Source organism: Moschus berezovskii, chromosome 8 (assembly GCF_049115385.1).
Source record: "Moschus berezovskii isolate FMDL1 chromosome 8, NW_MosBer_1.0, whole genome shotgun sequence".
In the NCBI taxonomy this organism is placed as follows: Eukaryota; Metazoa; Chordata; class Mammalia; order Artiodactyla; family Moschidae; genus Moschus; species Moschus berezovskii.
Genome location: NC_142467.1, coordinates 73942027 through 73969191, shown reverse-complemented (window position 1 = coordinate 73969191; position 27165 = coordinate 73942027). Strand labels below are relative to the sequence as shown.

The following is a 27165-nucleotide window of genomic DNA, read 5'->3' as shown; positions in this document are numbered from 1 at the left end:
GCTATCGGCCGGTTAGGGCTTGCGGGGAAGATGGAGTATCCTGCATTGGGCACAGTGGAGAACGCGGACAGCGGCGGGGCCAGATCGTGCAACAATTCGGAGGAGCGGGAGGGCCGGGAACCGGATGGGCTGCGCTTCGACCGCGAGAGGGCGCGCCGCCTCTGGGAAGCAGTGTCCGGGTCGCAACCAGTGGGGAGGGAGGAAGGTGAGTCCGGGTGCTTCAGAGGCTGGAAGCCCCTCGCCCGCCTGCTGGTTTCGCGGGGAGTGGCGGAAGCGCGGGGCGGGGACGTGGACCGGCCCCCAGGTCTACGGTCACACCCCCTGGCGCTAGGCCCGCCCCCTTGCGCGAGGCGCCAGGGGACTCCCTGCCTCGTGCACCACGCTATGGCCCGGGCGCCGTGGGCCAGCTCCCCTGAAAAATCCAGGCTGCGGCACCCCAAGCTTCGCGCGCAGATGGTCAAGGGCCTTTTCACGCTCTGGCCGTGCGCTTCTTTCCCCCACCTTCGTCACCTACCAGAGCTCACCTCTTCTTGAATTCGAGGACTGGAATCTCTAGGCTTGCCGTCTAGGCCATCTCAGAAACCCCCAGAAACTTCCCTGCCAGCCTCGTAGCCCCCTCACCGTCCCAGTTTCACCCATCCCTAGTGTCTTGCCTCCCTTTCATGCCCCACACTTCCGAGGGCTATAGAAGGCCGCCTCCTTACCTCAGTGTTCCTTCTGGATTTGGTGACTGAGTCCTGGCTTACCTCTGTTTTTTGGTGTCTCTTCTCTTGTCTCCACCAGCTGGGTCCTTCTTCTAATATGGGGGCCAGGAGCCTGAGAACCTGGCCAGGGCATTCTTTGGCTCCAGCTTCTTGTTTGTAGCCCATGCTTGACCCAAAGTTGAGGAGAATGGAATACACAAGGCCACCTAGGAGGGCATTTCTGGGCTTCCCAGCTTGCTCTGCATTTGACCTGGCCCTGGATAAGATGGAGATAGAAAGAGGAGTATAGAAAGAGCTGCTGTGACCCCGTTTTGTGACCCACTTCACAGTTCTTAGCAGAGCTAGCTGCTTAACTGTAACCCAGAAGTACACAAACTGGGCTTTTGTGCTAATCCTGTCAGGTAATCTGCAGAGAAATCAAATTTCTCTAAAGATTTGTTTGCTTGCTGAGCAGACTAGTCTTGGAAGTTAATATATTGCTTGTGAACTGATTGCCATGGGATAAAATGAAGTTTTTGACCACATCCAAAGAAGATATGTTTAAATTTGGGGTGGTATACACGACAGACCTATACCCTATATATACTTCACCAGTTAAACTAGTCTTGTGTGACTCTTAAATTAATATGAGGCTTCTATCTCCCTCATTCTTATACTTTCAAACTTGTTTGGCACAGAGTTACAATTTTACTTTCATTAATTTGACAAATACTCTCTTCCCAGGATTGGCTGGAAATCAGAGCTGCAGAGATGAAAATACTGTCCTTGCCCTGGAGGGGCTTGTGGTCTAGTCCAGGAAGCAGACGCCAAGACAGTTGCAGTATAATGTAGTGGGTACAGTAAAGAGGAAAGTCTAAAAGTTGGGGGTACACAAAGAGGAAGTGACCTCTGTCCTCAGGGGACAGAGCAGGCATGCTCTGGACCTTGAAGCAGAGAACACAGCAGCTGTGCTCTGGAAAATGAACTGTTTATGTGTGTATGAGTGCACACAATCACTTAAAGACCAATTCATTTCTCTGATCTCACTTTGTCCAGTGATTTGTTTGAGGTCTAGGTAGATACCTATAACACCAAGTCCTACTCACCTTGGGATTTTTGTTTTCTCTTAGTTATAATTTTTGTTTTCTCATTGAGTTGTAGTTTACACACCATAAAAGTCACCCGTTATAACTGTACAATTCAATAATTTGTAGTAAAAGTATAGAGTTGTATAACCCTAATCCAACTTAGAATATTTCCATCACTCCAATTAGTTCCTTTGTGCTTTTTTTTTTTTTGGCTGTGCCAAGTCTTAGTTGCAGTGTGTGGGATCTAGTTCTCTGACCAGGGATCAAACTCAGGGTTCCTGCATTGAGAGTGTGGAGTCTTAGCCACTGAACCACCAGGGAAGTCCCTCTTTTGTGCTCTTTTACATTAAATCCCCACTTTCACCTCCTGCCCTTGGTAACCACTACTCTGTTTTCTGTCTCTATAAATTTGCCCTTTCTGAACTTTTCACATAAATGGAACATATAATACAGAGTCTCTTACGTTTTGTTTCTCTCACTCAGCATGTTTTTGAGGTTTAGCCAAATTGTAGTGAGTATTAATACTTTATTCCTTTTTATTGTTAAATAGAATTCCATTGTATGATTCTTGCTTTTTTATCCTCTAATCTCTGCCTTTCAAGTGGACTGTTTAAACTATTGACATTTGATGTAGTTGTTGATATGGCTAGATTTGCTGTCCCTCCTTCATGACCTTGTGAAAATCAGCCCTGTGTTTCACATTCTAGATCTCTCAACCTCTGCCCCATACATCTTCTGATTATCTACAATATAGATACAAAATAAATCCTACCAATTAGGTGCTTTCTCATAAGATTTGGAAGGTAGAAATGTGGTAAAATCACATTCCTAAGACTATTGGTACTATCAAGAAAAATGATAAAACTATAAGGTCTTCCCACGTCAGTGTTCCAGCATCCATTCTCCAGCTTCATAGGTTAAGAGGCCTGTTCAGTGACATGGAGCTTCTTACTTCAGCAAGGCTGCAGCGGAGGCCTCAGAGACTGTAGCTCACACGTTGGAACAGTAATGCATGCATTGTTCCTGGAGACATTTCCGGAAGGCTCAGCCTAGTACCTTCAGTCTTTCCAATATTTTCTAAGCACCTAATTGCTTGTATCAAACCTGTCCCCTGTTGTAATTGGTAGATGGATTAGAGTTGTATCTGAGCAACAGAGATGCACATTCAGGCCACCTTCTCAGAATTCTGATAACTCATGTAAGTTCTTTTTCCCCTCTGTGGACCTTAGCTTCCTCCAGCCTCATGAACTTCTCGCAGATTTTTGTAAGTCAGCAATTTAGGAAAGGGTTGACTGGACAGTTCTGACTCAAGGTCTCTTTTGCAATTGCAATCAGATGGTGGCTAGAGCTGAAACAATAGTGGATGGAACTTCCGGAAGATGACTAGGTATCTCTTTTTTTCAGGTAGTCTCAGGGTCTCTCCATGTGATTTCATGATGGAATAGTTAGGGCTTCCTCCAAGCTTGGAAAAAAACTGCTTATGTAGTGGCCTAAGACTTGAAGAACAGTGCTCGCTTCGGCAGCACATATACTAAAATTGGAACAATGCAGAGAAGATTAGCATGGCCCCTGCGCAAGGATGACACGCAAATTCGTGAAGCGTTCCATATCAAAAAAAAAAGAAGAGCAAATATTTCCAATTTGGTTCATTTTTATAATATGTCTTCCACATGTCTATGTGTTGCTTAGTGGTCAGGCAGTGATTCAGTAACACCTGGAGTCAGTAAGGCCTCAGTCCTCTGCAGTTGGATCTGTGGGTATGTAGGAAAGGGCATTCAAAGTTCAGGCCATTTTAAAGTCAGCCCTAACTTTTACTTTCCATCAGGCTCTTTTGCATCACTTCCGTGCATGTGAACAACCAGAGTTGGCCAGGAGTATTCAGCCACCTTAGGCCCTCTTAGGGCCCCACTGCCACACAGTCTCAGCCATAGACATGACTAACCTCAGGTTATAGTAGAGCCTTTGGCCTTTCCTGCTCACCTGCCTCTGAGACCAGCACTTCCACCGACATTATCAAAAGATCAGGGCATTGCGCACCACTCCAACTCAACTAATTTCCTCTTTTATGGGGAAGCTGTTGGTTCTCACATCCTGCCTCTTCCTGGTAGAACCTCTGCTCTGACTGAGTGTGGGAGGTGATGAGAGCAGTCCCAGATCCCTGCTGTTCTCATCCAAAGTTCAGCAGATGTACAAGCATAACTGCTTCCCAGATTGTTAAGTGCCTTTGATCAGTTTCCAGAGTACTGAAGGGATTGTTTCTGACAACTTTGTCCAGTTTTATAGTTGCTCTGGGTGAAGAAGATCTCCTCACTCTACTACAGCTGCAAGCTCCACCTTATACTCATTTTATGTTCAATTTCACTTTCTCTGCCTGACTTCTAAATTTGGAGGGTCCAGGACTCAAAATCCCAGGAGCTTCCCTGGGATTGGTAAAGAATCCAGTCCACTCAGTGGTAAAGAATCCGCCTGCCAGTGCTGAAGACACTAGTTCAATCCCTGATTCAGGAAGATTCCACATGCTGCAGAGCAGCTGTGCCTGTGTGGCACAAGTAATGAGCTTGTGCTCTGGAGCCCGAGAACCACAACTTCTGAGCCCACAAGATGCAACTACTGAGGCCTGTGCACCCTAGAGCCCGTGCTCTGCAACAAGAGAAGCTACTGCAATGAGAAGCCCACACCCTCCGCACCTGGAGAAAAAGCCCGCACAGCAACAAAGACCCAGCACAGTCAAAATAAATAAATATTAAAATCCCAAAAACTCTTTCCTTTTCCATCTACATTAGGCATCCTCTTCTAGTCTGCCGCTTTAAACATGATAAATACACTGATGATTCTCAATTTGTATCTCCAGCTCTGACCTTTCCCTTGAACTCCAGGCTTGCATCTCTAGGTGACTACTTGATATCTCTACCCATGTGTGTGATAGACCCCTCATGTTTAATATAGCTGAAGGAAAAGCCTTAATTTCCCCTCCAACACTGTCTTCCTCCACTTCTCATCTACTTGTTGCTCCAATTCAAAACCTAGGAGTTATCCCTGACTCCTGTCCTACTTCACCCCCTCCATCCAGTCAGAGAAATTGGATGTCAGATCTACTTCCAGAACATAATTCCAAATCCATCCACTTTTCCTCATCTCCACTGGCAACCTACCTGGTCCAGATTTCTGTCATCTGCTGCCTGGAAGACTGCAGCAGCCTCCTCCCTGCTCTTCCGGCTTCCGTTCCTGTTCCCATACAGTCTGCTGACACAATGAACAGACTAATCTTTTCAAAACGTAAGCCATATCTTGTCGCCTCTCATTGAACTAAGAATGAGATCCGTAGTTCAGACCATGGTGTGTGAGGCCTGTACTGATTCGGCATTATCTGGCAGGCCTCAGGCTGTCTCTCCCAACTTTATTTCCTACCACTATTCACTCATTCAGCTTACTGTATCCACAGTGTCCTTCTCTTCATTTCTTGCATATGCCAGACTTACTCCTGCCTCAGAGACTTGATTATTTTATTGAAGTATAATTAATTTACAATATTGTATAAATTTCTGCTGTACAGCAAAGTGATATTTTTTTCATATTATTTTCCATTTTGGTTTATCATGGGATATTATAGTTCCCTGTGCTATACAGTAGGATCTTTTTGTTTAATTCATTCGACATATAGTGGTTTGCATCTCCTAATCCCAAACTCCCAATACATCCCTCTCCCACTCCCTCCCCTTGGTAATGACAAATCTGTTCTCTATGTCTGTGAGTCTCTCTCTGTTTCATAGACAGGTTCATTTGTGTCGTATTTTGAGATTCTGCCTGTAAGTGATATATGGTATTTGTCTTTCTCTGTCTGACTTCACTTAGTATGATAATTTCTAGGTGCATCCATATTGCTGCATATGACATTATTTCATTCTTTTTTATGGCTGAGTAATACTCTATTGTGTATAGGTATCACATCTTCTTTATCCATTTATCTATTGATGGACATTTAGATTGTTTCCTTGTCTTGGTTATTGTGAATAGTGCTACTATGAACATAGAGGTACATGTATATTTTTGAATTATAGTTTTGTCTGGATATATACCCAGGAGTGGGATTGCTGGATCATATGGCAACTCTGTTTTTTCAGTTTTTTAAGGAACCTCCATGGTGTTTTCCATAGTGACTGTACCAATTTACGTTCCCACCAGCAGTATAAGAGAGTCGCCTTTTCTCCACACCCTCTTCAGCATGTGTTATTTGTAGACTTTTTAATGATGACTATTCTGGGTCGCACATTTTACTAGATATTGGGGATGCAAAGTCATAAATGACATGGTCCTTACCCTGTTTAGTCTCTGGGAATCAGATTCTGAATATTCTTGAGAGGGAACCCCATCTCCTTTAATAAAATAATCCAACATCTCCAGGCAAGGAGAGGATGACTGGACTCTGGGTAACATTTTCCCCTTGTGGGTTTTGCATTCTGAGGAGCCTCTCACCCTCCCTTTAAAAAGCTCTCAGGGGCTTCCCTGGTGGCTTAGTGGTAAAGAATCCACTTGTCAGTGCAGGAGACACGGGTTCAATCCCTGATCCAGGAAGATCCCACATGCCACACAGCAACCAAGCCCATGTGCCACAACTATTGAGCCTGTGCTCTAGAGTCTGGGAGCCACAACCGCTGAGCCCATGTGCCGCAACTGCTGAAGCCCATGCACCCTGGAGCCTGTGCTCTGCAACAAGAGAAGCCACTGCAATAAGAAGCCTTCACACTGCAACAAGTAGCCCCTGCTTGCTGCGACTAGAGAAAGCCCACGCACATCAGCGAAGACCCAGCGCAGCCAAAGATAAATAAATAAAAATTAAAAAGTTCTGGCCCAGATCTATTCACGGATCCACTTCCTTTTGTTTCTCTGAGGATGGCTGAGGCAGCCAAAGTCTTTCAGAAAAATTTACCAAACACTGTAGGAGAAAAATGGGGAAATAAACAAGGGACCCCAAGGATCAGAAATATAGCCAGACAACACCCCTTTTTCCCAATAGGGCTGTAATAAATAAGCTTTAGTTCTTGAGGGAGAAGAACCTTAAAAGTTCCCCACCCAAAAGTTCCCTCCAGGAAATCTTATCCATTTTTTGATCCAGAGTAGAAGATAAAAAACATGGATTTGCCATCTCATCATGGTTTTCTAGACTTATCCCTGCCTCAGATTATCAATGTCATGATGATAGAAATGTCTGGAGTGAGATTTTACTCCCTTCTCAAAAAGTAAGGCCTTGTTTTCCTGGTGCAACAATTAAGCACAGGTTAATACTGTGGTTTCCTACAGTGTGGAACTTACATGACATATTGAGTAATTTTAGATATTTCAAAATCAGATCAGGAACAGTAAGAGAATTCTTTCCTTTTCAAGTCTTTCAGTCCTTCCAGTTCTATCTGAGAAGACGTCTCAGTTGGTTGCTACCGTGTCTTAACACCTCTCCTCACAGTTGCCACTCTCTTAATGTTCCTTTTAGGAAGCCCTGCAAGCTTCTCACTACTAGAGAAGCTAGAATTGTTTCTTTTTTAATGTGTTCATTTTTACTGGTTTTTACTTAAGTTTGTAATTTAAAGACTCCTTTTTAAAAGAATTTAGTAAAGAAAGTTAGCCTGCATAAAATTATAAAGTAAGTTATAGGTTTGGTGGCACAAGAATGTACCTGAGTCATGAAAGCCCTTAGGGGAGGGGTTGCAGATTTAATAGTGTGGCATTCCATTTTTCAGTGCCTGCATTTGAGGCAGTGTTCAAAGACAGTGCTATTGAGGCAGGTTTTTAACTCAGAGCTTGTATTTTTCTCTCTGTAGTGGAGCACATGATCCAGAAGAACCAGTGTCTCTTCACCAACACCCAGTGTAAGGTTTGCTGCGCCTTGCTCATTTCTGAGTCCCAGAAGCTGGCACACTATCAGGTATGCCCTGGTACCTTAGTACTTTCTAGACCCAATGCCAAGCCCCCCTTCTCTCTGGCCTGCACAGTGAATTCCTTCTTAGCCACCCAGATGTTGCCTCCATGCATGCTGGCTTAATTTTTGACTGAGTCTTAATTTGACTGATTTACTTAATTTTTCTGAGTCTCATTTCTCCATCCAAATCAATATCATTGTACTTATACGTTCCCTTACAGCTTGGTGTAAAAAGTCTATGCTTTGGCTTTAAATAAACCTGTAGTTGAATCACAACTCTGCTACTCATCTTGGTCAAGAAACCTCATTATCTTCAGCCTCAGTTTCCTCATCTGTAAGATTGAGATGATGATAATTTTCTCATAAATTTTTATGATTAGATTGGACAGCATCTAAATACCTTATACAAAGTAGTAATTCAATAAACTAGGTTTTTCCCCTACTCTCTCCTCCTCAAAAGTTTCTGTGAGGATGATCCACTGAAAATCTAGTAGATATTTTTGAGTACCTTAGGTATGAAATGACATTTGGGTATCTTTGATCTTTTTCCTGGGTTCTTACAGAGCAAAAAACATGCCAACAAAGTGAAGCGATACCTAGCAATCCATGGAATGGAGACACTAAAGGGGGAAATGAAGAGGCTAGACTCAGATCAGGTAATCCAGCTGCCATGTTGAGACCACTCGCTTCCTGATGAAGCCAGCAGGCAGGTTGGTGTGGCGGAAAGAGCATGGGCTTTGAGTCAGACTGACTTGGCTTCAAATCCTGGCCCTGTTGTGTGACTTGGGCAAGTCTTGATCCTCTCTGAGGCTTGATTTCTTCCTCTGTAATAATGAGGATGCTAATATCAACTACCTTTCAGCATTTTTCCAAACAAAAATGAAGGAAAGTTTATTAAAGCACCCAACACAGAGCCTGGCACATAGTAGGGGCTCAATAAATGGAGCCATTGTTATATATATTACATCAAATGGTTTGTTAGAGTAGGACCACTGTCCATGCCGTACTCAAGAAGAGAAAGAGGAAGAAAACCAGAATGCTTACGTTCTTGAGATCCAGTGGAAAGAACTGAGTTTAGCACTTGAATATTGGGAATAAACAAGTGGAAGGAACTCTTTTCCAAATTCTTGCTCTGATCAAGATGTAAACATGTTTGCTTTTGCCTTAGCAATACTGTGAGAATTATGCTGAAACAACCCCAATCCCTCAGGTGTACCATTATTTTTGTTCCATAGCAGGCTGTGCAAATATTATGGGATGAGAAGTCAGCAGACTAGGACCAAATACTAGCTCTACAACTTACTGGTTGTGTGACCTTGGACAAGTCACTTAACCTCTCTGTAAAGATAATAGTTGTTACCTTGTAAGGGTATTGTGAAGTAAAATTACAATTCCTAGTGGATGTTCAGTGAGTTAGAGTTTACACTATAAACTGTGCCTCCCTATCACAGGGGCCACAGGTTTGGAAGGGCCTTGCTCATCCCCTCTCCACATTCACTGGACTAACCCCCTAGTTGCCCTCCTTATGACGTGGAATTCAGAAAGACAAGATCAACTCTGTGGCCCTGGGAAAGTCACGTCACCTCTTTATATCTCCAATCCCTCAACTCTAAGGGTGGTCCAGTAGTTCAAATGAGATCATAGACTCCTCCCCATCCAACAAAGAATTATTCAGCTCCAAATGTTAATAATACCAAGGTTGAAAAATCCTATCTTAGAATGAATATTCTGAAAGAGATCCTGGAAGCCCTTAATATAGGCTTGAAATACATTGTTTTCTAGCCTAGTCATAATCATCAAATAAAATCCAATGGTCTGCTTGTTCAATAAACCCTGAACATCTGCTGTGTGCCAGTCTCCACCAGGGTGCTAAGAACAGGAAACATAAACGAGTCTAACGGTCTTTGCCCAAACATTGAACTTTAGTCCACAGGAAAGTCTCCTAAGCTGCGACACTGTCAGTTTAGGGTGACACGTGGTATGATAGAGGTCTGTTTAACGTATTCTAGGAGAATAGAGGAAGAATAAAGTTAATTCTTCCTGGAATAATCACAAAAAGCAGGTTGATAGTTCTTTTTTTTTTTTTTTTAGGTTGATAGTTCTTTACTGAGTAATTTTCTTGAGTAAAAGTTTCTCAGAAGAGGTGATACTTAATCTGGGCCTTGAAGGCTTAGCAGACATATGCCAGGCAGGAAAGAAGGGAGGATCATTCTAGCAGTAGGAATGGCCCAAGTAAAACATGAAAGTAGCAGAGAACAAAACGGGAATGGTGAGTAGAGAGAGCATGGGATGAAGTAGCTCAGAAAGAATCCAGAAAGGTAGGTTGGGGTTAGTGTGTGAAGAGGGCCTTGAAGGCCCATTCTCCTATGGGCAGTGGGGAACCAGTGAAGATTTTCTGGCTGGGCAGTGGCGTGATCAGACCTGTGTTCTTTCTCCTAACCAGAAGAGCAGCAGAAGCAAAGACAAGAACCAGTGCTGCCCCATCTGTAACATGACCTTTTCCTCCCCTGTCGTGGCCCAGTCGCACTACCTGGGGAAGACCCACGCAAAGAACTTAAAGCTGAAGCAGCAATCCACTAAGGTGGAAGGTACTGGTTTTCCTGAGTGGTGCTATATCGGGACCCCTCCCGTTCTCACGGCACCAATGCCAGGTGCTCCCAGAAATGCTCACTGGAGCCACAGACTTGAAGAGGTTGAACTGCTTTTGAGTGCCCTTAAAAATATCAGAGTAGACACAGCTTCATTGAAATGCAGCCTCAGAGTCATACTCACCTAACCTTCCTTTCTTTGCTTATTATCAGTCTTTCTCTATAGAAGCTTCTTAGCCCTGAGCTTTTGTCCTGACAAATAATTATAACTCAGGAGTGCCCAAGTCCTCCAGGCTATGCACACCAGGAGAGGATTCTATCTCCTGCCTCTCACTTAGATTTTTCCCTCCTAGCATCCACCTGCCCTTATTACCATGTATTCCAAGTTAAAAGTTAGATTCTTGTCTTTTTTATGTGCTCAGGTTATGCCCTGTTCACTTTAATCCTCAAAGCTGCCTGTTCTCCTCAAGACAAGGACTTGCCTTTCAAAGCTAAATACTTCAGCACTGCCACTACTGCCCAACAAACAGTGTTTGCAACAGCCATGAATTCATTCCCAGAGCAGTGACTTCTAAAATAACCCCCTTTATCTTGTCACCACTGGGCTCAGGCTTCATTTTCATCTCATTAACTGCTGACTTTTTAGGATTTTACATCTCTGCTAACTGCAGTTAGTCAAGACTGAAGGTTCTTTGATCTTTATTTCATTTTTTTCTCAGTAATTTTTCTTCTCTATTTTGGACCAAGAGGTAGACTATACTATCTGTAATACTTGTCCTTTTTTGAATTGCTATATTATGAAAACAAGACAGTTATGTTTTAGAAGACTTTGAAGAATAGGGTACAAAAAAAATTCACTCCTGATTATACTGTCTTACCACACCCAAATCTAGTATTCTAGCAGTGAAATGACAGATGAAGTCATGGATGCCCAGGTTTAAATCCTGGCACTGCTGTTTACCATCTGTGTGACTGACCTTCTTCATGCCTGAGTTTTCTCACCTATGAAATGTAGATAATATCATCTACTTCATAGGTTTTAAGGATGAAATAATGTATATAAGGGCCCTGAAACAGATGTTCAGTAAATGACATTTTAGGATTTTTTGTTTTGTTTGTTTTTGGGCCATGCTGCACGGCTTGCAGGTCTTTTGTTTCCCAAGTAAGGATTGAATCTGGGCCCCAGCAGTGTGCGCGCCGAGTCCTAACGACTGGACTGCCAGAGAGTACCCAGCAGGTCCTATTGTCAGTATTATCAGCACGATCAAGATAGTGAGTGGAATCCCCACATAAAATGCAATGGTTGATCAGGCACTCACCACCCAGAGCTTGTCATTGGCCTTGCTTCTGATTTCCTCATCATTAAGTTATACTAGTACTAGTTGCTTTTTTGTGAGGTCACTGTTGGTACTATTTATGGTGCCAAAAAGATTAAACATTAGGCCAAAAGAAACTAGCTTAAGAACAGAACTTGTAAAATCACTTATCTTTCGATTTATATGAACTTGTCTTTCCATAAATGGGAAAATTCCCTGGAATATTCCTGGTCCAAAGATTCCATATTGAAGAGTTTATTTTTCATATTTACTTTTGGCCCTTGCCACATAACAGATATGTTTTTATATAATTATAATCATAGTTCATGTACCATTTGTATCCTGCGTTAACTTTTAATTTTGTAGTTAGAGCACATTTCCATGTTATTACATGAGTTTATAACTATATTTCTGAAATTAAACAAATCTCTAATGTAAAAGTAATACAAGCATATTGTAGAAAGTATGGAAATTATATATAAATGGGAAGAAAAATACCCATAATTTTACCATTCAAAGACAACCACCATTAACATTTATAGCACTGTTTCTCCTATAATCTTTTGTTATTGTATGTGTGTATATCTGTGTCTATATTTGTTTTATGTATGTCTAGATTATGTATATAAATGTAAAATACTTTAACCTTATTGTTTTATAAAAACAACGCATACTCCTCATTGTTACTTCTAGTTCAAACAATGCAAAAGGTACAAAGAGAAGAGTAAATACCACCCAAATCCTACCACCAAGAGAGAAACACTGTTAATATGTTGGCAGCATTTCAAAATGCCAGTACACACATATAGATTGGACATATGTCTTTTAGTAATGATATAATCATATTGTGTGTATAATTTTCTTTTATACTCTTTTCGCTAATAGAACATTTGTATTTCTCCATGTTATTAAAAAGTTTTTCGTAAACATTTTTAATGACAGTATCCCATTGCACCACATTCATTTAACCATCCTCTAATGATGAATATTTACGCTTTCTCCCTCTCCTTTGTGGGTATTTATAAATAACACTACAGTGAACAGTCCTGTAGAATTCTCTTTCTATATTTCAAGTTGTTTTCTGAAAGAAGACTCCCATAGCTCTCATTTTTATTGGATGTCCATTAAATGGTTCCTCCAACTTTAATTATTCACCTCTGATGTTTCTCTTTAGCGTCTTTTAAAGAATGACCTTTATGTTTTAATGACTGTGATTATCTCTTCTGATATCAAAAGTCTACATTCACTGTAGAAAAGGTGGAAAATACTGAAAAGTATCCTTTTACTCAATGCTTTTGGTCTTTCTCTACACATTACCAGTTGTTTCACAGAACTAAGTCAAAAGAAATAGTTTGCTATATAACCTGCTTTTTTTTTTTCACTCAACACCACATACTGAATATTCTCTCATATTATTGAATATTCTGCAACATGTACATTACTTTTCCAGTGACTTGTTGAAATAATGACTAAGAAAAATTAATATCCAGGAGAATCAAGAGTCTCCGTACTGGAAAACCATGTAGGAAGAGCCAGCAACTTTCTTCTGGCTTGTTGAAAATCCTCTAAACTTCCCCCATTGAAGTGGAAGAGATGAAAGAGCATCTGTGTGTGAGTGCTGCTGAGCCCCACCCCTCCTCCACCATTGGTGGGGGTTCTAGGCCACATTCTTAAAGCAGTGGCTACTGGATTGATACCATTCCAGCCACGTGGGCTCGTAAATGAGCTATGGCATCCACTTTTTAAAGCAGCAGTGCAGCCTATAGTCAGGACATTTGTTGGCCCACAGGAGGCTTACACATATGCCCATACCAGGCTCTGATTAACTGAATTCATAGACCCGAGCCAGGGATGCTTTCTGTAGGTGAACACATGGGCTGTAGCCTTCTTGTCTCCCTGCCACACTCTGGCAGCCTGGCATAGCAAAGAGGGCATGGTCTTTAGGGTCACACAGACTTGGATTCACTCCTTAACTCCTTACTGATCTTGGGTAAGTCATTTCACCCATCTGAGCCTCGGTTTTTCTCTGTATCATGGCAAGATGATACCTACTGCAGAGCATAATTCAGAGGACCAGAAGAGAAAATACATATATAAAGCTTGTAACTAAATGTCAGTGTCATTCTTCTCTCTCCCACTCAGCCTAGAAGGCAGTGTAGCTTAAAAGGCCCCCTTAGTGCAGTGCCTTTTCTAAATGACCCTCTAGACCCTCAGGCTGTGCATCTGTGCGTTGGCTTCCAGATCTATAACTGGGGTACTTTAAGGATGGAAATAAAACACCCATATTTCTTGTCCTATGTGCTGTGACATTCTGGGGAGTTCTGAGGGATGAAAAGACTGCAAGCGTGTACATCTCTCATCTATTGTAATTTGGCAGATGGGTAGCAGAAGTGCAGAACCTCCTCGGAATATGAGAAAATAGGGATTCATGTGCCTAAAGTAGTTTAAGCTGCCAAACAAAGGAGCCAGTCTTTGGGTTCCCCCTTATCTTCTCAGTTAGAGAAGATTTTTTACTGTGTGATTCACACAGGCAGTGCCCCATATGCAAGTGTGATTAACTAGTGACCCAGCCTTTCTTTGCCTTCAGCATACATGAAAGCCTGGCACCTTCTGGGTTTTTTCATTGTTTCTGTTTGAACTTTCTCACCACAGCTCTGTCGAAACGCCTTACAAACCCTTTCCTTATGGCCTCCACCTTAGCCTTGCACCAGAATAGAGAGATGATAGACCCAGACAAGTTCTGCAGCCTCTGCCACGCGACTTTCAATGACCCTGTCATGGCTCAGCAACATTATGTGGGCAAGAAACACAGGAAACAGGAGACCAAACTCAAACTTATGGCACACTACGGACGACTGGCTGACCCTGCTGTCACTGACTCATCAGGTAAGGGGCCTAGCTCACACCCAGAACTGTATCAGGGCTTGACTGCTAGAGCTTCCTGGACCATCAAAGGTATGCCTTTCCTCTTTAGGTCTTCTGAAGCAAGCATTGCAAATTCAAATGCTTGCAAAAGCTAGATGGGAAATTTTGATAAGTGAAAAAGCCAGGAAGGGATGTAGTCAGCTGAAGAGTACATGCCTCTCCTGCTGCTGCTGCTGCTAAGTCGCTTCAGTCGTGTCCAACTCTGTGCGATCCCGTAGACAGCAGCCCACTGGGCTCCCCCATCCCTGAGATTCTCCAGGCAAGAACACTGGAGTGGGTTGCCATTTCCTTCTCCAGTTCATGAAAGTGAAAAGTGAAAGTGAAGTCGCTCAGGCATGTCTGACTCTTAGCAATCCCATGGACTGCAGCTTACCAGGCTCCTCCGCCCATGGGATTTTCCAGGCAAGAGTACTGGATTGGGTTGCCATTTCCTTCTCCACATGCCTCTCCTAGGCAGTGCTAAACATTTGTTACTGTATCTTTCAGTTTTTTGAAAGATGCTGGAAGCCAGATTTACAGCTGACCTTCTTTTGCTCTAGTCCCTGCCCCTGCTTGGTCCTGCCTGGCCATTCCCTCATTGTCTCTTTTTATTGGCAGGATTCAAGCACTGCAGTGTTTCAGGATGCTTATCTTGTATCCATTCTTTTCTTTTATCTCAAGCCAAAGCCTTCTCCTTGTATTCACCCTCCTCCATTTGTCTAAGGCTAAATTACCATATTTAATCCTAGAACTGTATCCTAGATATTTTTTTCTTGCTTAAATCATCTGATTTCTTTTACAGATCAACTAAATGCTTTCATGAAAACCTAGGTTGGGGGAAAGGGTATCACATCCCACTTTGATATTAATGTATACAGCATAATTTGATCCCCACAGCATTCCTATAAAATAGTTGTGATTTTCCCAATTTACAAGTAAAGAAGATGAAACTCATAGTGACATGCTCAGGTCATTCAGCTGATATGACCTGATGTTAATAAATGACAGCATCAGTTGGGGTCTCTAACTCTGCCTGATTCCAAAACTTACACTCCTTCGCCCTGCCTCCAGCTTTGAGTGTACTTGGCTGGAGGAGCTCCAAGTACAGGGTGTCAGCAGAAACATCGAACTGATTCTGACCCCCTTCTTACCTACAGAGGTGGGGTGTTGATCTAGGATGTGCAAGCAGGGACTTCCACTGACAGGACTTCTGCCTTCCCAAACGATTTATGTTGTTAGCAGCTTGGCTTTTTTTCCCTCCTGGCTTCAGTCCACCCTTGTTCATTCATTCTTTCAGACAGTCATCCTGCACTTACCAATAGCTGCCATAGTCCAAGCCTTAGGCTAGATGCTCTCACATGTAATTACCTGATTTAATCCTCACAGCAACTCTGTTGTGCACATTTGATTATTCCCGTTTTACAAATGAGGACATTAGCATCAGAAAGATGAAACGGTTTGTTCTGGATCCCATGCTAGACTGTGGCAGCCAACACTGCAATCCAGGTAAGGTTCTGTGTTAGGTCCACAGAATAGTTTCCTTGAGGTTTATGGCATGTATCATGACAAGTATAAGTCAAATGTGAGATGACCCAGAGTGTCCAGATGTCTCCCACCAGGGTGAGATTCAGCATCTACCAAGCAGATTAAACAAGACTTGGAGTTTGCTTTGTACTCCAGGCTCACATTTCTCTCATTTATTCAAGAATGCCAAACTAAGCCCTGCATATCATTCAGGTAGCCAAATCCTTCTAGTCGCTGGAGCTCTCAACATCCCTTCTGGGTTACTGGAATCCTCTTTTTCTGTACCCCCCGTCACCTTCGCTCCCTTCCTTAGGGCCTTGCCTCCTGCACAGATCAGGTCTGCTTTCTCTGCCCTGTTCTGATCCCTAGTTTCTTCAACCTCTGTACATGGGATAGGCTTTCAGGTCTATTCATTTCATATAAAGTCAAGAAATGTTTGTTAAGTCAAGAAATGTTTGTTGAGCTCTTTCCTAATATACGCCAGGCATTGTGTATATAACATATATTAATTACATGTCCATGTTCTTATGGAGCTCAGAGTCTAGCAGAACAGACAGGCAATGAGCAATTAACTACAAGTGTGGCAAGCTTTAGAAAAAGAAACAAATGGCATGCTCTGAAGATAACTTAAGGTGGAGGAGCAAGGATCAAAGGCTCCCAGAAGCAAAAGGGATAGCGTGGGGCAACATGATGCTAGGGGGATGAGCAGGTGTCCAATCATGGCACTGTAGGTCATGTTTGAGATTTGAGCCTTTATCCTAAGAGCACTGGGAAACCATTCACATCTTCAGCATTATTAATTAGAGCATTCTAGTTACAAAGTGGAGAATGGTTTAGAATGAGGAGGAAGGGTAGTGGGGAGAGACCAACAGTGAGGCTGTTGCAGTAATTCGTACTGGAGAATATGGGAGCTTGGACTAAGGTAGCATTGGTAGAGACAGACAGGAGTAAATGGATTCAGGAGGTAGGTAAGAAGTAGAATTGTCTATGCAATGTGGGAGGTGAAGGAAAATGAGCAGTCAAGGTTTGACCTTAAGCCACGAGGTGAATAAACAGGTTTTGGCAGCCTGAGTTTAAGATACCCATGAGATATCCAAGTAGGAATGTTTAAGAGGCAGTTGGATATATAGGTGTAGGCCTAAAAGAAAGGTCTAGGTTAGAGATACCACCATTTTGGTGGTTGCTGCTGCTGCTGCTGCTAAGTCACATCAGTCGTGTCCGACTCTGTGTGACCCCATAGACGGCAGCCCATCAGGCTCCCAAACTGCTAAATATTGGTAGTTTCGTATGTTTGAAGCTAATAAGTGGTACTTGAAATCAGGGAAATGAATGAGATCCCTTAGAGAATTTGCAGAGAAAGGAGCGAAGGGCCTAAGATTGAGCCCTCTGAAAATTCTAATGTGCTTTAAACATGGATGAACCTTGAGGATATTATGCACAGTGAAATAAATCAGTCACAAAAATAAAATTCCTATATTCCTATTTCAATTGTATGAAATATCTAGAGTAGTCAAACTCATAGAAACAGAAAGTAGAATGTGGTTGCTAGGGATTAGGAGAAGGGAGAAATGGAGAGTTTAATGGGTATAGATTGGCAGTTTCACAAAAATGACAAAAGTTCTGCACAATAATGTGAAGATACTTAACATGATGAAGACACAAATTTCTCTAACCCAGAACTGTCCTTTAACATTAACTGAATTGGACACTTAAAATAGATTAGATGGTAAACTTTCTGTTATTTGTATTTTACCACAATTTAAAATAGTAAAGAAAGAAAGAAAACCAAGATTGAAACCTCTGAAACTGGCAATAGTAAATGGTGAAGGTCAAACTAGAGACAGCAAAAGAAACTGAGAAGGAACCACCAGCGAAGAAAAATCAAGAGTGTGGCATGCTGAAAGCAAGGGCAGGAGACTGAAGGAGGAAGGAATCACCCATGCTGTCAGGTGCTGTTGAGAAGCCAAATACAAAAAGGTTGCATAAGCATCCATTTTGTCCATTAAGTTTAGATACAGAGAAGCCTCCACTGGCCTCAGAAAGAGCGTGTGTGCGTGTAGGGGGATAGGTTGCAGAATAATTGAGAGACAAGGAAATGGAGAAGCAGTGTAAACAGGGCTTTCAAAGTCTTGGCAGTAAAAGGGAGGAGATACAGGTGCTTTTCCAAATAAATCAGATGTTTTAAAATGAGCTCTAGTGACTTATTCTTCATAAGGTCACAGGGGGAAACCAGAATATCAAACATGTAAAATGAAAACCAGATAAAAATGGATGAGTGTGGGTACTGAACAAAGCTGTTTTTTAGAAGCACCAATGCATTCTTTACTTACCCTAAGTGACGATTTGAATCTAGCTTGCAGATCAGTATACTCTCCACTGAGATGTACTTTGCATAGTCCAGAGACCTGTGGTGCAGATGAAAGGATGGGGGCTTCACAGACCAGAGGGCAAATCCAGCTCTGACCCCAGCTCACTTAACCTCGCTGAGCTTGCTTCCTGCTCTGATAAATGGAGAAAACCACCTACCTATCTTCCAGCCTTGTTATAAGAGTCCAAGGGCATAAGTATCCAAAATTTTGTCATGGTGCTTGGTGTTTAATAGATGATGAGTGAGCTGTTGTAATCTGGGCATCGGTGACTTAACCATTGGTGGTTGTTACCTCCACACCAGCCCCAGGTTCCACCCTGGACCTTGCAGGGATGGTGGTTCTGCTAGTCCATTATGAGTCTTTTGCCTGTTTGTGTTCAACCATGAATTCTGGCCTTCAGTGTCTAAAAAAGACCTGAATTCTGACTGCAATAATTTTCCCCTTAAATGCTTTAAAAGGATATGTCTTCCAGGAAATACCTGAAGGTACAAGAGAAACAAAGGTAGCTGGGAACATTGGCTAGCTTATTGAATTAGAGGAGATTGTTGGTTTTCCCAGCTGCCATGGAAGGCTGGTTAAAAGATACTCTCCACTTTTTTACCAGCATCACTCATGGAACCTGTAAGAGTAAAACACAAATAAGCCAAAACCTCATACTTACTGGACACTTACTATGAGTCAGTTACTTTTATTTGAACGATTACAATAACCTTATAAGGTAGATACTAATATTAACTGCATTTTATAGGTAGGGAACCTAAGTCTCTGGGAAGCCACACTTTTATACATCTCAGAGAGATTAAGTACCTAGCCTGTGGTCTTACAGGTAAGAAATGATGGAGCTGGGGTTTGAACCTAGGTGATCTCACTCCAGAGCCGTGAGGTTTTAGGATGGCAGATGACTCAAAAGGTGTGTCAGAGGGTTCTTGAACTCATGTGTACAGTGGCCTGCCTTGCGCAGCTGGCACCAGGCATTCTGGGTAAGTAGAGCCTCGTAGTCAGCCACTCCTGTTTGCCATTCACTAACTCTGTGTTCATGGACATGTGACCATGCCTCATTTTCTTCCTCTGTAAGAGAAGGATGGTTTTCATGGGACCCTTATGAGCATCAATCAAAATAATATAAAGTACATGACTATATCAGGCACTTAGTAAATAATAACTGCTTTTTAGTGTAAGTTTTATGGGTATGGTATAATTGGTTTATAGTTGAGAAAAGCTGAGGATCAGAAGGCAAAAGGATTTAGCCAAGGTCATGTGAATGCAGAGCCAGAAGTCCAGCCCCATTTCTTGGCTCCTGACCCATGCTCTCTCCGCTGGACCATGTGAAGAAAAGCCACTTTGTCATTGGAGCAGCCCTGTTAGTGAGAAAGGGTATCTGTGAGCCCCACGGTAGAGAGACAGATTAATTTTCCTTCTCATTAATTACTGTTATTGCAAGCCCAAGGAGAGGGCTGCCTTCCTAGAGATCTCTTATCTAAGGGCACAGTCCAGGTGGAAAAGACAGTTACACCAAATGTCACCTCTTTGTTCAATCAATCATTTATTTCCTCAGCAGACAACTACACTGGACCAGGCTCCATGCTGGGACTAAGGGTACAGGGCAGGGGGGGACAAAGAGGTTCCCAGTTCCAGGAAACACACAGGCGTACATGTACCCCTGATCACTGAGTCATTGAGGCCTCTGGGATTCTTACCAGGGCCAACAACCTAACCTCACTCCACTTGTCCATCTTCAGAAGGGCTGTCAAAAGCACAGAGTCCCCAGGTCCCTTCTTACTGGATTACTAAGCATCTTGACTTTTATGTGTGTTTCAGCTGGGAAGGGCTACCCCTGCAAGACATGCAAGATAGTGCTGAACTCCATAGAACAGTACCAAGCTCATGTCAGCGGCTTCAAACACAAGAACCAGTAAGTAATCACAATTTGAAATTAATGGGTCTGCAGCAGGAGCTCAGGGCTTCGGAATCAGAACAAAGCCAGGTATTCCTTGGCTAAAAAGGAACCCTGGCAGTCTTTTCTTTTTAGTTAGCATAAGCTCGGTCAGTCAACAGAAGTATCCCCTATGTGAGTTCTCCTGTCATCTTCTCCCCAGCATTTAGACCTGTTGGGCTGAAGGTTTTAGTAGAAAAACATAAATGATTCCCTTAGTGGTCTCCTCAGAGAAGGCAGTGGCACCCCACTCCAGTACTCTTGCCTGGAAAATCCCATGGACGGAGGAGCCTGGTGGGCTGCAATCCATGGGGTCACTAAGAGTCGGACACGACTGGGCGACTTCACTTTCACTTTTCACTTTCATGCATTGGAGAAGGAAATGGCAACCTACTCCAGTGTTCTTGCCTGTTGAATCCCAGGGACGGGGGAGCCTGGTAGACTGCTGTCCATGGGGTCGCACAGAGTCGGTCACGACTGAAGCAACTTAGCAGCAGCAGCAGCAGCAGTGGTCTCCTAAATTTTTTGGCAACATGTTAGCAGTCTAACTGGGGACACTCCCCAACCCCAACCCACCACTGGCTTGAAGACCCTAGTCTTCACTGCCATTAGTTCTGTGGCAGGAGCTCCCTCTACAGGTTATTACCAAATATGACCAGGTTCTTTCATTGATCAAATACTGACAGACTCAGTCCCTGCTCTGATAACCTAACATTCTGATGGGAGAAGACAAAAAACAATGACCATGCAAACCACCAATAATTACAAATAGTGATAAGTGCTTTAAAGGGAAGAGACTAACAGAGTTGTCTGTAATAATCTTGAAAATGACTCACATTCCTTGGTTGAGCTCCTGGTCTGTTGCAGGCCATATGTCAAGCAGATTCTCTCAGGTAATCCTCACAATAGTCCTGGGAGGAAAGGGTTATTTTTCTGACTTACAAACATAGGCACCCACCACTCAGAGTGGTGTTACCAGGCAGAGCTATAGTTCACACTGAGGCTTGGCAGGCTCACAGCATGCTCCTCCAGGGCAATGCTGACCAGGGGGTTATGGTGCCATGTGATACGAACAGGCCAGCTCCAGCTGGGAGGGCTCAGATGGTTCAGTCCCTGCCTCTCAGGAGGGTAGTATGGACAGTGTGCCACAACATAACCTTCAGAGATAGGACTTATCCCTGTTTTACAGATGAGGAAACAGTTTCAGGCAGATCTCTGAGATGACTGCGTTGACTTTGGTGATTGGTTCTGCATTGCTTACAGAGCCAAGTGAATTAAAGGTGATAGAAGTGCAGAGTGTTAGGCTCAAAACGTTCTTGGTCCTCTCTGCTCTGCCTGAAGTCTCCTCTCCCACACTGTGGCTTTACTGATAGATACATCTTTAACTGGGAGAACTCGTGAGGCTCCCCTTAGATATGGATTTGAGACAAGTCCTCGCAACTTGGCTTGCATCTCGCTTTCAGCATTGCAGCTTGGCTGCTGGCAATTTTGGCAAACAACTCAGAACCAGTCAGAACCCTACCGTGGGGCTACCCAGACTTGAAAATGCTAGTGTTCTTTACTATTTTCTTCTTACACTTTCCAGCTGTGTGACCTTAGGTGAGTCATAAACCTCTTTGAACCTCCAGTTTCTTTTCCATAAGATTATGGTACAAAAAACAAAACAAAGATTATAGTACAATTTATTGAACGCATAATTCAGTCTCATTTAATTTGCAACAGCATCTCTGAATTAGGACTCCCCCCCACCCTTTACAACCCAAGGAAACCTAATATCAGATAGATTAAATAACTTGCCATAGATCTCATGGTTACTTAGAGTTAGACCCAGTATACAAACCTCTGACTCCAAAGCCCATTCATTTTGCTCTGCTATTTCCAAATGGAGCTCTTCTTCCTCACCTTATGGGATGAAGTAAGTGTTAGAGATAATATATGTGAAGTCCTAGTCCAGATAAGAGGAGCTGTTAGAGATAAGCTTTCGTTCATTCACCAACAATTTATTGTGCACCTATTATGTGTCAAACCCTGTTTTGAGCACCAGAGCTATTGTGGGAACCAAGACCAGTGCTTTTCTCTGATCCTTTTGATCCCCCTCTGATGGTAGAAAGAGATCCTAAACAAATCCTAAACAAATCCAAAACAAATCAGACAGTATCTGGTGATACTAGTGAGGTCATGACTGGTGAGCCACTTGATTCCAGGTGCTGGGGAGAATGGTCTTTCTGTCCCATCCAGGTCATGTAGGGCCCCATAGGCAGAAAAAAAGATTCAGTATAGAGGAAACACATGGGCTTCAGTCCTGAATCTACCACACTTTAAAACAGCTTACTATGGGCAGGTCACTTATACTTTCTGAACTTTAATTTCCTTGTATATAAAATGGGGGTGCTAGTTCCCCCGCCTTGCAAAATTAGCATGAGAACGAAACAGGATACTGAAAGCAGAACACCCGGCCTTGTGCCTGGCATGCAGTGGCCCTCAGTGAAGGAGTGCTGCCCTGCTTATTACTCCATACCCTGAAAGAGCTGTACTATCATTAGAATAAGCTACCTGGGATACCATCACAGCCACCACAAACTAACCCTATGCCTTTGTTTCCTCTCAAATTACAGGTCACCAAAATCAGTGGCGTCACCTCTGGGCCAGATTCCCATGCAAAGGCAACCCATTCAGAAAGACTCAACCACCTTGGAAAACTAGGGGTGTTTCTGTCCAGCAACCCAGGTTGAACCAGCCATGAGCCAGCTTCCTGTTACTATGGTCAGCCCTTGGCTCCCTCTTCCTCCTTTCTTACACCTGGAGAATACATAGGCCTGAGGGAGTAGACAGACCATAGACAGCCTCTGATTGGCCCAGGTAAATCTACTCCTCCTCCTCCCCTTTAGAATCGGCCCTGTAGATCAGGGTAAGGGAAGCAGAGATGTTGACAGGACTTGGGATTTCCCAGGGTGGTAATTTGGAGGATGGCCTTTCCCCTTTGTCAGCCCCTCCGGGCCATATGTCATGAGACCCCAGGCCTATCTTTCCACTAAAGGTCACTTATGGACCACTCCCTGCAGCTAAAGAACAAAGGTCTCCCTAGGCTCTAGGCATTTCCAGTGAAACCCATAGTTTTCACTCCAGGCCTTAGCCTAGGTAGGAAAGGGCAGATGGAAATGGCTGCCACATGGAGGCTTGGAGTTCATGTGACACTTCCTGCCCCCCAAAGAGTGTGAGCTTTCCTGAGCCTGATATCTGATGCTGGTCAGTTGTCCAGATTTCTGCCCACTGTGAAGTCTCCTCCTGGAGCAGTGACACAGTCCTGGCAGAGCACTGCTATCCTGCTTTCCCCTTCTCCACAGTTCCTGAATGGTGCTAAGGACCTGCAGCAACTGGGGACAAGCTAGAGCCGAAGGAGGCCTCAGTGCCCAGTGGGATCACAGAAAATGCCAACAGAGGCCTTTCCCCTCCTCCATCAGAGGTGCTCTGGCACAGGGTCATGTGGGAAGGTCCCCACATAAAAATTTCCTGGATGGCTCTCTCCCTTTAAAGGGAAACTGCCCTCATGCCAGCCAGCTCCAAGGTTGACCACTGTCCTTCGGACCTACTGGTCCTCTTGTTCCGCTTGCGCAGCAGACCATCCGCCCAGGCTGCTGTGGTGCTAGTCCTCCCCCATCGTCCACTAGGAGATTCTGGAGACCAAGGAGCAGGACGGACCCTTAAGGGAATAGAAAAGAGAGCTGGTGTAAGCTTGTGCAGTGAGGAAACAGCTATGTCCCCAACCCCAAATGTAGATTTCTACAACACTGCTGTGCTTTATGGCCTGGGACTTCACTGGGAGTGGACTTTACCTCATAGCTTTCAAACAGGAATTCCATGGAGGGTCACCCTCTGAGGTCCCTCCTCACTGGGTCAGAGAAGTCCACAGCTGCTCTCGTGGGCTCCTCCCTCCACTCCCTGTCCCTTCGCCTGTAAATGCCTTTGTGTATTGTGTGTGTGTGTGTGTGTGTGTGTGTGTGCGCGCTTATGCTCTATCTTTTGGTCACTGAAGCATCTAAATAAAGAATTTCTCCCATGAGCCAGACTACAACTCAACAGATCTGGGATTTGAATCATCTAGTATGTGTGTCTTTACCCTTTGCCCTCGCCCTCTCAGACTTCCAGCACCCTAAGTAGTGATTTTAGGAGCTGGGACAGAAACAGATATCCAAATTGCTTGGCAGCTCTGTAGAAGTCCTACAGAGTCCAGGTGCCCTAAATTCAATACAAGCTTATCTGCTCATCTACTTCCCCCTATTCTGGAGGGCCTCACAGAAGTCTTTAGAAGGTTTAAGCTGGGAATCTACTTTGTTTGAGGTGATCATGTGGCTGCTGTGTGAGAAGGAATTCAGGGGAGCAGGAAAGGAGATGTACAGGGAGGCCAAAATGGAAGCAGTGTCCAATTTGACTCTCTCCAGGCTATCCTTCAGGGCAGAGACCTAGCATCGTTCGTCTCCGTTGCTCTGATGGACAGAGTGGTTTGTCGTGCCATGTGTGTTGAATGGAAGAATGAATGAGGATGCATGGGAAGAGGTGGGCTTTTCCTGCTCAGCTCATACATGGCAGGAGGCTGGTTCCATGGGACTTGGATTCTTGGAAAAACCTTTTCCATGACCCAGAAATGAGCTGGGAAAGGAGTGCATGCGATGACTTCAGCAGCCTTTTTTGCTTCAGACAGCTAAAGATCTGAGGAAGGTGCCCAGGCGGCCTAAACTCCTATTCTTCACTCAGCAAACTATTCTTGGGAACCTGCTCTTCACCAACTGGGAAAGGCCCCACACAGCTCTCAGCTTCCAAAGCCTAGACTGCCTTAGCAGTTTCCCCAGAGTCATTGTACCCCAACCAAGATGTCATGATCAGCCTCACCTACCAGGCAAGGAAGCAAAGGGCAGAGAGATGAGTGAGCTGCCAGAGTATGAGCCCTTGACCTGCAGGATCTCTTAGTTAGGATTCAAGAGTCCTACCAGCTGTGCCCAGCCCTGCTGGCCTGGGGATGCAGGAATGAACATTCTCTTAGAGCTCTTGGGTAGCTCATACAGTCGAAGGTGATTATGGTGATAGAGGGTTATACAGGATGCTCTGGGAACGCACAAAGATGCAGGCACTAACTCAGCCAAGGGTAGGAAAACACTGACGAAATTGGGAAACTAGCGTTTGATCACTGTAGCAACCTTTTGAGCTAGGAGGTGATACTCAGTTTTATAGAAGAAGAACAAGGTTCAAAAAGGTATAGTGATTTGCCTAAGGTCTCACTGCTAAGAGCAAAATGGAGCGTAGAATCTGGTTCTCTAGATTTCTTGTCTTTACAAACAAGGACCAGAGTACTTCTCCCATGACCCCTGGGCCTGCCTCGCTCATCTGGCAGGGCCACGGTCTCACAGAGTGAGTAGCCACTCAGCAGGGGCAGCAATGGCACCATCAAAATGAGATTGGACGAGGCTCTATGGTTATTTTATATTCCCAGCCCCCTTCCCCTCTCATAATTTTACCCAAGATTCCTGGTATACTAGACTCTAGTTGTAACTGTAAGAAACTTAAAGTGATTATCTAAAAAAGGAAATTTATTGATTCTCCGAATGAAACAACCTTGTACAGCGATGGCTAGATTCAGGTTCTGACACAGTCATCTCTGGTTTGCTCTGTGTGGCCTCTTTCCCTGGGCAGACTTTCTCCAGAAGGTGGAGACAGCCTCTGGCAGCTTCAGGTTTATATCCTAGTAGGTTGGTAACTGCAATGGAAAGAACATCTTTTTCTTGGTACCAGTAAAAAAATGCTGGGATTGACTCATCAGCCCATCTGGATCTGTTCCCATCCCTAAACCAGTCGCTGCAGCTAGGGGAAATGGTCCCCTGGGCACCTGGAAAGGAGTGAGTCCCACCTACATCACCCTACTGAAAGAGGGAGAGCTGTGCTTGCGCCAAAGAAGAAAGTGCAGAGCTCCCTCCATCCCAAGGGAGAACAGTGGGTGTGGCGGGCAGAAATAACTGTTGTCAGCCATATTCAAAGATTATCTTTACTTGATCATTGCTTTTCTAATGTTTTGAGATACAGCATACATTCAATAACATGAGCCAAATTTTTTAGAGTACAATTTGATGAGGATGGTGTATCCATACGGTCAGTCGGCCTCCAGATCAAGATAGAGAACGTCACCAGTCCCCAGAGGCTGGCCTTGTTTCCCTTCCTAGTCAGTAGCCCACAGTAGCAAACACTATCTTGACCTGTCTTACCGTAGAATATAAAAGGACTCATCCATGCATCCACTTGTGTTCAATATTATGTCTGTGAGATTCATCCATGTTACTGTGTGTATTAGAAGTTCATTAAAAAAAAATTATTTCATGCTGAGTAGTAGTCCATTATATGAATATACCATAGTTTACCCATTCTACTGCTAATGGACAGTTGGGTTGTTTCTGGTTTTGAACTATTATAAATAAAGCCACTATAAAAAATTTTTATGTGTCATTTCGTGTGCATATGCACGCATACATTCAGGAATAGAACTGCTGCATCGTAGGGTAGGTGCATGTTTACCTGGACAAGATAATGCCGAATGCTTCCCAAAGTGGTTCTACCAACTTACATTCCCACCTGCAGTGTAGAGTTCCTGCTCCACATCCTTGTCAGCACTTGGTACTGTTCATCTTTCTAATTTTGACCATTCTGGTGGCACCCAGGAATTTGAACCCAAGAGTCTTATCTTTTCATCAATGATCCTTTTACTCTGAGCACCCCTGAAATCAGGTTTGAATTTCTGTAGCCTTGAATATTCCCCAGTGTGGCCCAGGACCCACAATACACAACCCAGCAGATAAACGTTAGAGG

The 27165-nt window shown here is 43.8% G+C and overlaps 1 protein-coding gene and 1 non-coding gene across 3 annotated transcripts; both read left to right on the top strand.

Annotated features, from left to right (window-relative positions):
- ZNF346 (zinc finger protein 346) lies at positions 1-26777 on the top strand. Of its 2 annotated transcripts, none has more exons than XM_055430659.2 (7): positions 1-205; positions 7585-7688; positions 8246-8338; positions 10126-10270; positions 14287-14472; positions 20202-20295; positions 22932-26777. In XM_055430659.2, the coding sequence occupies exons 1-7, from the start codon at positions 31-33 to the stop codon at positions 23017-23019; spliced, it is 885 nt and encodes a 294-aa protein (XP_055286634.1). In that variant the 5' UTR covers positions 1-30; the 3' UTR covers positions 23020-26777. The 2 variants fall into 2 exon arrangements, with proteins under 2 accessions (XP_055286634.1, XP_055286632.1); XM_055430657.2 differs by having other exon boundaries at positions 14239-14472.
- Positions 3279-3385, top strand: LOC129559708 (U6 spliceosomal RNA). Its single transcript, XR_008686638.1, has one exon. It is a non-coding gene; the product is annotated as a U6 spliceosomal RNA (small nuclear RNA).
- Positions 26778-27165: the final 388 nt, after the last annotated feature.

Coding starts and splice junctions, on each gene's coding strand:
- ZNF346 (XM_055430657.2), top strand. CDS start 31: ATGGAGTATCCTGCATTGGGCACAGTGGAGAACGCGGACAGCGGCGGG. Junction 10,271..14,238: donor GCAATCCACTAAGGTGGAAG/GTACTGGTTTTC, acceptor TTCTCACCACAG/CTCTGTCGAAACGCCTTACA. Junction 14,473..20,201: donor TGCTGTCACTGACTCATCAG/GTAAGGGGCCTA, acceptor TGTGTGTTTCAG/CTGGGAAGGGCTACCCCTGC.